Below are 12,230 nucleotides of genomic sequence, written 5' to 3'. Positions count from 1 at the left end.
TCCTTCAGTACCAAAGGGAGACTAGAAAGGACTGGTAGAGACAGGTATCTAAGGATGGGGAGGGCAATTGTAAAAGTGTGAAAATATAAAAGAGAGTGTATTAAGTTTGGTTTGATCAAAGCTGAGTTAATACAAAGCCAGCTGTATAACGAAAGGTGTAACTAAAGTTTTGTACTCAAACCCTAGACCATAAGAGTTTCCTTATGGGGAACGGTGTTTGGATTTTTATTCTAAAGAGGGATCTCTGTAGAATTTTAAGTATGGGAATCACATGAGAATTCTATTGTTTGGGAGAAGAGTAAGAGCTTTTCCTTTACCAGTAGAATATGAAATCAGTTCTTCTTCGAACCAGGCAAGAATGTTCTAAAGAGTGTGGGAAGGCTAGGAAGAAAGAAGCTGGTAACAGAAAAATGAAGTCCAGGTCTGAGGGTAGAGAAGTGCCTACTGAATGGGACAAGCTGGTGTAAGAGTGGGACTCAGTTAGAGTAGGGCACAGCTGGAGTAGTGCACAGCTGGAGTAGGGCACAGCTGGAGTAGGGCACAGCTGGAGTAGGGCACAGCTGGAGTAAGGATGAAGAACTGAAGCCCTCATGCTAGTCTCTTCTATTCCGTGTGAACAAAGACAATGCAGGTCACCTTTCCAGGGGTCTAAAATTTCTCATAAAAGAATATCAAGCAAGATATCAAGCAGGCTAGGACGTAAGGTACACAGAAATCTCTCACATGCAAAGGAGCAAGATTTCCTCACTAACTAGTGGAGATGAACAGCCACCCCATTCTGAAGCGTGATGGTTTAGCTTCCCCAAATGGCTGGGGTGTAGATACTGGAATCTACAGCAAAGGGGGTCAGAGGTAGTAAACTGGACAATATTATTAAAATTTCTCACCCAAGAAGATACAGCAAAAATAAAGTCTCCCAATCTAATGATGGACCAGGAAGACATTATAAGAGCACTGCCCTGCACTGGGATGCTTTCTCACCATATTGGAACACTAGGCTATTATAGTGTGTGGCCAGAGCTGGGCAGAGAGGAGAGAAAACTGCCGTGTGCCTCTCCTGAAAAGAGGCAAGGATGAGCATGCAGCTTAGACTCTTTCCTATGGCCTCTGTCACGTTATATTTTGAGAAAAGAAGGCCAAACCTGCAGACAAAAGGGGTATGGCCAAGAATCTGAACCCACTATCCTTCCAGACTTGCAAAGGGAGTACAGGCAGAAAAGGATTCAAAGCCCAAAGGTCCTGGGGGAAAGATCTAGTTAGACAAAAGACAACCTAAGAAAAGCATGTCTCATATCTTCTAGAAGTAAGCAAGATGCTTAGCAGAAAATTCAAGCTACTACTTCTTTTTGTTTGTTTTTGTTTTCCCTTTAAAGTGATTTTCCCAGTTGGTACATGTGTGTGTGTGTGTGTGTGTGTGTGTGTGTGTGTGTGTGTGTGTGTGTGTGTGTGTGTGTCTAGCCATACACACAATAACGTATATGCAATATGATAACTTCTGAAACTCATATCATTAGGCAATTTTCTTATTATGTAAACATCACATATTATGTTTACACACATTTAGATAGCTATGATGTCACTGGGTGATAGTCTTGTTGGGCCACCACTGCATATGCAGCCATCGATACATCATTGCATGGCACATGACTATATATGAAAAAGGTCCCAAATTTAGGAAAAAGTCCATCTAAACTGCAGCTTGAGCCAACCCACTTCCCCATACCTTACGAGGGATTGGTAAACCTAAAAGGGAATACTGTCTGACTAAAGCCAGACAACTGGCCCCTTAAGAGCACATTTATAATTTATTTATGGCTTAATATTTTCCACTGATAGGGTTAATAAATCATGTTTCCATTCGACTGGTTTTCTCTGCTGTATGAATTTCTCTATTTTGATACGAGATCTTAACATGTTTTATTTTGCTTGTCCTTTTTCCAGTTCATTTTTGCAGCTACAGAGAGAAATTTATTAGTCTGTATTGCCGTCTTTCTGCTGTTGTGGAGCTGGACGCCCTGAACACCCAACAGTCCCTGAGGGAAGCAATCTCAGACAGCGAGGTTGCAGCTGCCAAACAAAGACACCAGCAAGTGTTAGACTTCATTCAGGTAAAGCTGCTGTTCCTTGGATAATGACAGGAGAGGCAGGGAGAGGCAGGGTGAGAACCGAGCAAGAGCAGCTACCAGAGGCCATCAAGGGAACGCACTGTGCCAGCAGCCTGTGGATCTGGCAGAATGGTGCGGCGCAGGAGCGCTGAGTTTTCAAAGGCTTAACAGTGAATGACGGGTAAATCGCACTAGTCCTAAGAACTGTATCAGCCACTGTGGTCAGCAGCAGCTAATGGTCCAAATACTGTGCTTACCCACTAGTTCAATAAGGGGGGAAAAAAAAAACAGTGTAGAATGTCCTCAGTGTCCCAGAGAAAAAGAAAACAAAATGATCTACCAGTTTATAGTTAGATTATTCATGATTTGGACTTCTTTCCTTAATATGTGGTTACCGAGGTGAGAAAATGTATTCCTTGCCTGGTGTGATGCTGTGCAATTGTGATGCCAGCATTTGGGAAGGCTAAAGGAGAAGGATCGAGAGTTCAAGATTAGCCTGGGCACAAAGTGAGTCCCAGACCAGCTTGAGTGGCAAAGTGAAATCATGTCTTTAAAATGTATGTATCTGCATGTGTTTGTGTGTGTGGTGTGTGTGTGTGTGTGTGTGTGTGTGTGTGTGTGTGTGTGTGTGAGAGAGAGAGAGAGAGAGAGAGAGAGAGAGAGAGAGAGAGAGAGAGAGAGAGAGAAGGAAACTATGAAAACTATGTTCCTTGTCCATGTCTTGCCTAGAACCCTTTATGGTGACACTTCAGGGTTCATGAAGAGGGCACCAACCAGCAGTCTAGAAAATTTAGATCTGGCCTGAAATGGACCCTAAATGCCATATCCAAATCTCATCTTTCTATGAGTTACCAACTCCCAAAGTAGTACAATTGCAATGGCTCCATAGTAACCATCAATATTATATGCCTTCCAGCAATTTGTTAGAAATATTAAATATCCAGGTGTCAAGCACGATATGAGAGATACAAAATTGGAATAGCCATGACCTTAAACTGTTTAAAACTCATGAAAGTAGACAGGAAATGTCTATAAGTATTATTCTTAAAATGTGTTAAGAAGCCAGGCAGTGGTGGCGCACGACTTTAATCCCAGAACTCAGGAGGCAGAAACAGGTGGATCTCTGTGAGTTTGAGGCCAGCCTGGTCTACAGAGTGAGTTCCAGGACAGCCAGGACTACACAGAGAAACCATGTCTGAAATTTTTTTAAAAAAAAATGTGTTAGGAAGCAAGAGAGAAATACCAGAAAAGAAAGGTTTCTGTGTCAACACAAAAAAATAAGCCTTTCCTTTCACTTGTGGGGAGTAGGAAAGATGCCATGGAAGGGCCTGATGGAGTCTGAGCTGAACCTGTGGAACAGACTAGACTGTACAATGTAGAAACGGAACGTTCAGCACCCAAAGAAAAAGTAATAAGCACATAAGGTAGACAGGCAGGAAAACAGGGTTTGGAGAATAAGAAGGTGTTCAAGGTTGCTTGGGGGCATAAATTGAAGGGTGGGTGACTGAACAAGACTGAGACACCAGGCAATAATAAAAACACCAATAAGAACAGATCAGAGAACCATACCAAAGGCCATAATAAGGAATTCACACTTAATTCTGTACCTAAACCTCAGCTTTAGAGAAAGTAAGAATTTCTCACAGCTCTACTAAGACATACTGCCTCTCATGGAACTGCTATAACCACACACTGGTTGTTCACTGTAGGGATGCACTCTGCATGGTCCTACTCACTAAATAATCTGCCCATCTCTCCTGAATTTAAGGAGAGAGCTAAAGCTAGGGAACCAGACTAGACCAGAAGCTTCAGCAACTATCCAAATAAGCAGTAAAAAAGAAATCAATATAAGGAAACGCAAACTTGAGGATCGAGAAGTTAAGTCTCTTGGACTGGGGTAAAGTGCTTACCTGGAAGAATGAGGCCCTGAGAACCCACATAGAAAAGCCAATGAGTGAGACATGCTCTTGGAACCCCAATGCTGGGGACGCTGGGACAGGAGGACCTCTGGTGCTCACTGGCCAGCCTAGCCTTCCTGATGAGCTCTGGAACAAAGAGAGACCCTGCATTGAAAAGCAGAGTGGACAGAGCTCCTGAAGAACAATCCTGAAGTATGTACCCTGACCTCTACACACATCTATGCACGTGTGCACACACATGCACACACACACTCATACACACATATGTATGTGTGCATACAGACACACACACTCCCCATTTCCTAATCATTTGTGAAAAATAGTCATGATAAACTGATCATAGAAGCACACACATTTAATCCCAGCACTCAGGAGACAGAAGCAGGATAATCTCTGTAAATTCAAGGTTCGTCTAGTCTACATAGAGAATTCTAAGCTATCCAGGGCTACATAGCAAGACTCTGTCTCAAAAAAAAAAAGAAGGGGGAGGGGAGATGATAATAATAGTCCTACATACTGACTACACAATAAATTGTATATTCATTCATTAATAAGAAGTACAGGGCCAAGCATGGCGAGACATGTCTATAATTCCAATCCTTAGGAAGTAGACACAGGGGGGATTAATAGTTCAAGGTCCTTAGCTACAATAGTGAGTTCAAGGACAGAACTACATGAGACCAAGTCTCCAAAAACAAACAATAAAAACCATAGAAGTAAAAGTCCTTTGAACTATGAAAATGAGAGGAATGAAGAGTTGGTAGTATTTAGAAAGAAAACCATTACAAGCAGTGGAATTACCCTACTTTCCTCATCTACAAATGAACTGGACTCACAAACCAAAGAAGCAGCTTTTCAGGAAGCTGCTTACTCTCTCCACCTGAGATTTAGAATTTTCAAACATTCACTCCATTTATCATTTCCAGCAAAGAACAGATGATGATGACGGAAAAAGAGTAGAAAAAAGGATACAAGATGAGGAAGACAAGGAACTCTCTCTCTCTCTCTCTCTCTCTCTCTCTCTCTCTCTCTCTCTCTCTCTCTCTCTCTCTGTGTGTGTGTGTGTGTGTGTGTGTGTGTGTGTGTGTGTGTGTGTGTGTGTGTGTGTGTGTGTGTGTGTAGGAGCACAAGGGTACATAGTTGTGCATATCTGTGTATACACAGAGGTCAGAGGGCTAGGGAGATGTCCGATGTTCTGCCTGTCCCTCTGAGACAGGGTCTCTCACTGAACATGAAGCTTGCCATTTTTCAGCAAGGTTAGCAGCCAGCAAATCCCAGAAATCTTCCCGTTTCTGCAAACCCCTCCCTCCCGCCCAACCCCACTCAGCACTAAAGCCATCAGAGTGCACATGACCACACCCAAGTGTTTATGTGGGAACTGGGATTCAAACTCGGGTCTCCATGCTTGCCAAGTGCTCTTACCCACTGAGCCACCACTCCAGTCCCCCACTTACCTTTTGAGTCCAATGCCATAAGGAAGCCAGGTTTGTTGGCACACACATGTAATCCAGAACTAGAGAGGCTCTGACAGGAAGACTGAGAGTTCAAGCCTGCGATACACAAGGAGTTCAAGGCCAGTCTGCATCCCAAAGAGGGACACTGTTCAATAATAACAGGCCAGGAGTCAAGGAGCACAGCTTTTCATTCGGGAGCAGACAATGTTTTGTTAGATATGGACATTGGTGGGAGGGCTTGCTTCCCATCTCTGCAATAGAAAACTGGACTAGAAATATGCCCAGGTCCTAGGCACCTCTAACGTTAATTTTATGACCTACAACCAGAAACATCTTAGAGAAACACTTTGCTAACCATGCCTTGGGTTGTGTTTCTGCCTTGCTCTCCTTCAGCTTGCCCGGATCTCATTTGTCCAATGAGGATACCGCCTTTCTTTAGTCTGTGGCAGTCTTGAACCCTCCCAGAATCCCTGACTCATTCTCACTCCCTGACTATCTATGCTCCTCTTTCTCACTTGGCCTTGAGCTCCACTGACTCTTTTCTCCTTCCTTCTGATCACATTTTTAAGTGAGCCAGATAATGACAGGCCAGGCCAAGAATTTTTCAAAGTTCTTGCCTGCTCTGGACTCCCAAAGGCACATAGACTTGGATAAAAGCCAGTTGCCAAAGTGTTCAAAAAGTAACTTCTGGAGTAGGGTAATTCCGAATCATAGACCTAGATCCACAGCCTTTGGTATGACACCCTGCTGCCCTCAACATGAGCAACCACAGACAACTCAGTGTTTTGGCTCCCCTTCCCTGTGTCAGCTTCTTAGCCCCCCACCACCACCCCAAAATTAACAACTAGCTGCAGCCACTCACCCATGGGTGTTCACAGCTCAGCCCACCCCACACCAGAACCAGAACCTGCAGAGGCAACTGCCAGTTCCATCTAGATCTAAGACAGTGTTACTACACAAACCAAACATTGTAAAGAGCAGGGGAGTCTATGTAAATACAGCTAGGAAAAGAAGCCAAGGAGTGTAGCCAAAAAGGGGAGGCCTGGACTAGGGGAGGCATAGAAAAATCACAGATAAGGTATACAGGCTTTATAGACAGCACATGTAGTAGAAATGTCAAAGTGAGTGAAGGAAGACAGAGAGAGACATAGACAGAGAGAGAGAGAGAGAGAGAGAGAGAGAGAGAGAGAGAGAGAGAGAGAGAGAGAGAGAGAAATGTCAAAACATGAAGACCTAAGGCTTAGCGTACTTTGAGCTGTTAAAGCCAAAAGGGCAATTAGGCCATAATTTATATACTGTAATGCTTCAAATGCGCCTAAGCCGTAATAGAAACACAGCTCATTAAATATAGCCAATCTATCATCCCCTCAAGCACCTTGTGGCTGTGCTGTGAGAAAGCCAATCACCTTTACATTTTAATAAAAATATTATCTTGCCTGGGCACAGAGAAAGGGTATAATTTACAGGATGAAAACTGAAGTTTGTAAAGAGCAGGGTGAGAAATGGATGCAGACTCTTTAATCAACAGACTCGGGCAGTTCACAGCCGCTCGTTTGAAAAGCATGTCAGCAAGTCTTCAGAAGCTGAACTTGGACCTTCAAATCAGGGGGATTATGTTGTCAGTCGCTTTTAGATCAACAGCAGAAGGTGAAATGAGTGGAAATTGGACTTCTTTGGGGGCTACTTAGCGAGGTTTCATTAAACCCAATCCGCGGGCCTCCCTGAACCGATGGGGCTTTCAGTTTTCTTCAGTCAGGCCCTCTCCACCTCACCACGGAGAAACATGAAGTCAGCACCACTTCATCCAACTCTACCCATGCTTAGCAGTCAGCTGAAACGCCTTTATCTAAAAAGAACAGGTGGATTGTTATGAAAACTCACATACATTTACAGGTTACCACAAAGTGGCTGGTTTACCGTGACAGAACTTTATTCCAGGAGTTGGAGAGCAAAGTTCAAAATTCCCACTGGCAGAGCGGCACTCCCAGAAGGCTCCAGAAAGAGTCCATTCCCCACCTCCCCCAGCTTCTAGGTGGTGTGCATGTTCCTTAACTTGCATCCATCTCTCCTTTTGTGGCCACCTCTTCCCTTCTGCCAAGTCTCTCTTTGCCTCACTCTTGCAAGCAAGTCCTTATGTGGACATTTGTCGCTGGACTTGGGGCTCCCGCCGACAATCCAGGATGGACAATTCCTCTAGAATCCTTAACAACCCCAGCTTTGCCACGGAAGGCAATACTCACTTTTTTTTTTTTATCACATAAGGTAATAGTTCTAGGTTCCAAGGATTAGAAGTTGGGAAATCTCTCAGGGATTTACATTCAGCCCACTGAAATAATCGTGGCTGGCATCATAAAGCTGAAAACGTTATAACAGTGCCCTGCTTGCAGAGCTCTCTTACCCATCTCCCCTGAATCTTCTTTCCAACAACCCTGAGGGTAGAACTGTGTAGCCATTCCATCCTTTCAATCCGCTGGCATTCCCTGAGCATCTACTTTAAAAAAAAAAAAAAAAAATACAAATGCACATTCCTATCCTTGACAGACACTCTAAAAAAGTTATCCACATCACGTGATGCCTTTAAAATAACTTTGAGAACACTGTACACTGAATATGACATAGCCAATAAAAGCCACCCAAGAAAGTAACTGCTTCATCAGGAAAACCCATGCAAGTCTCACCTGGGAGTTCCAATTTGGCTTTACCTCATGAACTTCTGGTTCCCTTCAAATTCTCCCCTTACCATGGCTTAGTACCTCCTCCTGGGCCTGGCTGCTGTGAAACTTCCTGCCCAGCTAAGGGAGTAAACAAACCCTGGGCCTCAATCCCAGGCTTTCAACACCAGCCCTGAATCCTCTGCCAAGGCCTATCCCAGGGCAGCACAGAACCAGAAGGCAAGGGGAGGCCCCCAACCACACAATTCTGCTCACTAGCTCATTCCAGTCTACTGTCTCACTGAACATGACAACGAATGTTATAGCTTCAAAATCTATTCTGAGTGAGGAGCACAGGATTTGTTGATACTCTTTTTTAAGAGTGTCTGGTTAAGTATAAAGACCTAAGAAGGAATTTTGAAAATAAAGTAACACTGGGTGATACCTAATCTTTAAAACCTCTCCAGTAAGGGACACTTAATGGACCATTATTCTTACAATGAACACCTTCTACCTGAAGGTAGAGACACCAGCTTTCTAAGGATTCTCCAAAGAGAACCATAAAGTATAAGAGCTGGACTGTGGGAGCCCACAGAGGTTTCCTAGTGAGATCTGAGCTTGCTTTACCCAGAAGACCTGTGTAAGGGGATGGATTGACTATGTGAGTGGTTACCAGGTGTTTGGAAGGGTCTGCACTTGGCTGTGCGACGGGGAGGTCTTTTGCTCCACCCCTTGGCATTCCTTAAAGCCCTTTAGAAGAAACAGAAGGGGCCGGTGGATTAGGATCTAGGCCCTCCCGAGGCTATCCTGTGTTTCTATCCATCTCTCTCTCTCCTCTCTATATTTCTATCAAAATTTCTTATCCCTCACTGGAACAATGTTGCCTTAGCCATCACATGGTTAAATGTCCTCAATTTACAATTGAGAAATGAAAACAGAGGTTAATGCTTTGCCAAGGCCCCCAGTGAACTCACATGTAAAGCCAACCACAAGCTTCAGGCTCCCAAGAAACTGTTTAACTAGCAGCCTCTTCTTGGGAAACAGGACAACCAGGAAGCTCATGGCCAGTGCTCATCATGATCTGAAGAACACCTGTCATATACAGTAAAGACAAAAATGAGTGACTTTTAAACCACTAGCAACTACTATTGTACTTTGTAATGAAAATGTCACTAAAATCACTATAGTAACCCTGAAATGAAAGTGATACCGATCTAAAATATGCTACCATATGAGTGTATAAATTTTTTAACAAGAGCTTTTTAGAACTGCATTAGACTTTGGAAGCATCTGCTTTTATATATGCAAAAGCAGCAAGTTTAATAAATAAAATTATATCTTTCCCATAATACAGGTACAAGCATTCTGAAATTCATATATCATCTGCATCATATCACTTCCTGATACTGTATGTTTCATTACATAGAGAGAGTAAATAGTGCTTTATGTGTGTGAGCAAAGTACTCTGCATGTTATAGATACTTCCAAATTCATCATGCTATTCAATCATCACAATAACCTATGGGCTATTTGTCTGTACTTTACAAACAAAGCAAGTAAGGCTCAAACCAATGCCATAGAAACCAGTGATATAGAAAAATGGTTCCTCTTATACTCTCAGGAAAATGTATTTCTTTTAATGCCTTTCACCATTTTATTCCAAAGCAAACAGATGAAGTCTGGCGTGAGATGAGGTGGATCATGGATGCTCTACAGTATGCAAGATACAAGCAACCTGTCTCTGGCTTGCCCATCACTAAGCTGATAGACCCCTCCCACGAGCAGAATCTAAAGAAGATCAGCTCTACATCATCACATATAGACTGTCTTCCATCAACATCTCCATCCCCAGAGATGCACAGAAGAAAGACAGTGAGTGGTAAGATCAAAAGTTCTTTGGCCTGCCCACCAGATTCTTGGCCCCGTCTTCACTGATGAAGTTCTTTGTGTGGATGCATTGGTTCTAGCAAGCAGTAGAAACGCCGTTTAGGGGTAAGGATCAAACAGCATAAAAGAAACAAAGCCAGAACCATGGATGGATGGGAGACTAGGGCAATAACATGAGATTGCTTTACTTGGGAGTAGAGAAGGCTAGACCATTGCTAGCCCACATGCCCAAGAGATGGAAGGACACAGAGCAAGAATGGGAGTCCAGAAATCTCTAATGGGAACTACTGCAGTTCCAGATAAGGACATCAGGCCAGCCTCTGGTTCCAGCTGAGGCAAGAGTTGAGGGTATGCATCCCACCCACACCATGTTCTCAGGTGGAAAGTGAGAAAGAGAGAGAACTTGGATGAACTACTGAAGCCAAATAAGCTCAGGATAGTCGTGGGTATGACGATCTAAGAAACAAGTTAAAAGAAATGCCTCACAATGAACCTTGGGAATAAAGAATGAGATTATGTGGCAAATACTATTAGCATAAACATGACTGGAATAACACAAACTTCTACAAAATATCTTTGTGTTTATAGGCAGAAAAAAAGGATAGAAATATAGGCAATGCTATATAACACCCTTCCCTGGAGCAGGTTGAGTCCAGTGTCATTTTCTACTCAATAAAAATAATAGCCATTCAAAGCACCTTCCTTAATTCTACATCTTAAAACACTTCACTATTATAATCTCCATAATGATATTCTTCAGGAACAGTTCTGATTTATAGGCTTGTCCCATAGGGGGCAGCATGGTGCAGCAGAAAGAGCTTGGGCTTAAAAATCAAAGCCCTGTATTCAAATTCCAGTTTTGTTTTCCTCCATGCGTGTGCTTGAACAGATTATTACATCTCAGTATTAGTTCCCATATATGTAAAATTAGAATAGCAATGCCTGTACCTTGCGGAATCCTTTGTGAGTAAAACAAACTATCAAAGATACATGAACTATGATAGGAAATGTAAATACCATATTTAATGTTCTCATCTTAACATACAACCTTTAACAGGGAGATGTGCCTTTTCTATAAGCAAGTCTGTATGTGCTCCTGTTTTTAAAATCTCTCTAAAAGTCAACACTTGGCAAGCGGAGAAACCTGGGAAGCAGCTAACTCTTATTATCAAGGGTGTCTATGATTTACCAAGTGATTGTACAAAATAATTACCTCAGTAGTTTCTAGGCTGCGCTTGTTTGTTCGTTTGTTTGCTTGTTTGTTTGTTTGTTCTTCCACTAATCTGCAGTGGCCTTGGGGAACAAATCAAACAGCATCTCTGCCGGAAGCTGGCCTAATGGGCAAGTTAGATACGCTGACATAAAGCAGTACTGTAACGGCCTGTGGCTCACAAAGGGGATTGGTGGCATTAACCCGTAAGACCAAAGCTGGAGGTGACAGGAACCAGTACTGAGCAAACCGAAGATGAGTAGGAGAGGAAAGAGAGCTTAGTGTGCAAAAGAAGCAGATTGTTCCTTGTTGCACGTCAGGTAACTGCAGCAGTCTGCCTGACGGTCAGGATTGCAACTGCTCATTCCTTGTGTCCATTGGGGAAAAAAAATACACACTGGTTGCCTACTGTGTGCAGACACTGTTCTGAGTAGCCATAATGAAAAGGCCTCGGAGTCTCTACTTCTGTAGAACTCGGTCTAGAAGGGACAGCAAGGAAAACATAAATTAAAAAATGAATCGTACAAGACAAAATTGTAACTGTGATGGGTACAGACAGGGAGGTGTGGAATTCTGGGAAGAACAGCAGAGACCCACTCGAGAAGGTGAAATCTTAACCCACCACAGGACAAGATAAAAATTTGGAGTTAGAGTTTACTAAACAGCAAAATAGCAAAAGGCCTTCCGGTAGGGTGGAAGGAAGGCCGAGTGCCTGGGCCAGGGTGAGTGAAAGGGTCGGTAGTGAGAGACTGGAGCCACACCAGGCAGCGTCTGTAGGTCCTCACTATCAAGTTTGTGTTTTCTCCTACTTGTGACAGAAGGCCACCGAAACCAGAAGCAGGGGTGGATAGGATCTGAACTAACCTTCAGATAAAATCTCACTGTTATATGACAAAACTGTACAGGGAAAATATGAGAAGCAGGGAGATTGGGAAGCTCATAAAAAGAAGAAGAAGAAGAAGAAGAAGAAGAAGAAGAAGAAGAAGAAGAAGAAGAAGAAGAAG

At 43.1% G+C, this 12,230-nt stretch overlaps 1 protein-coding gene across 5 annotated transcripts in view; it reads left to right on the top strand.

Moving 5' to 3' along the window:
- Positions 1-12,230, top strand: part of Ankfn1 (ankyrin repeat and fibronectin type III domain containing 1) — a 400,676-nt gene that overhangs the window by 375,506 nt on the left and 12,940 nt on the right. For all 5 annotated transcript variants that reach the window (XM_016008632.3, XM_076543122.1, XM_076543123.1 and 2 more), the window contains 2 exons: positions 1,942-2,108; positions 9,795-10,008. In XM_016008632.3, the coding sequence (XP_015864118.2) occupies positions 1,942-2,108; positions 9,795-10,008 (381 nt within the window). The remainder of the gene's footprint in view (positions 1-1,941; positions 2,109-9,794; positions 10,009-12,230) is intronic.

This window comes from Peromyscus maniculatus, chromosome 8 (genome assembly GCF_049852395.1).
Source record: "Peromyscus maniculatus bairdii isolate BWxNUB_F1_BW_parent chromosome 8, HU_Pman_BW_mat_3.1, whole genome shotgun sequence".
NCBI lineage: Eukaryota > Metazoa > Chordata > Mammalia > Rodentia > Cricetidae > Peromyscus > Peromyscus maniculatus.
Note: the sequence above shows the minus strand (reverse complement) of the source record. Positions and strands in the feature narration are given on the sequence as shown.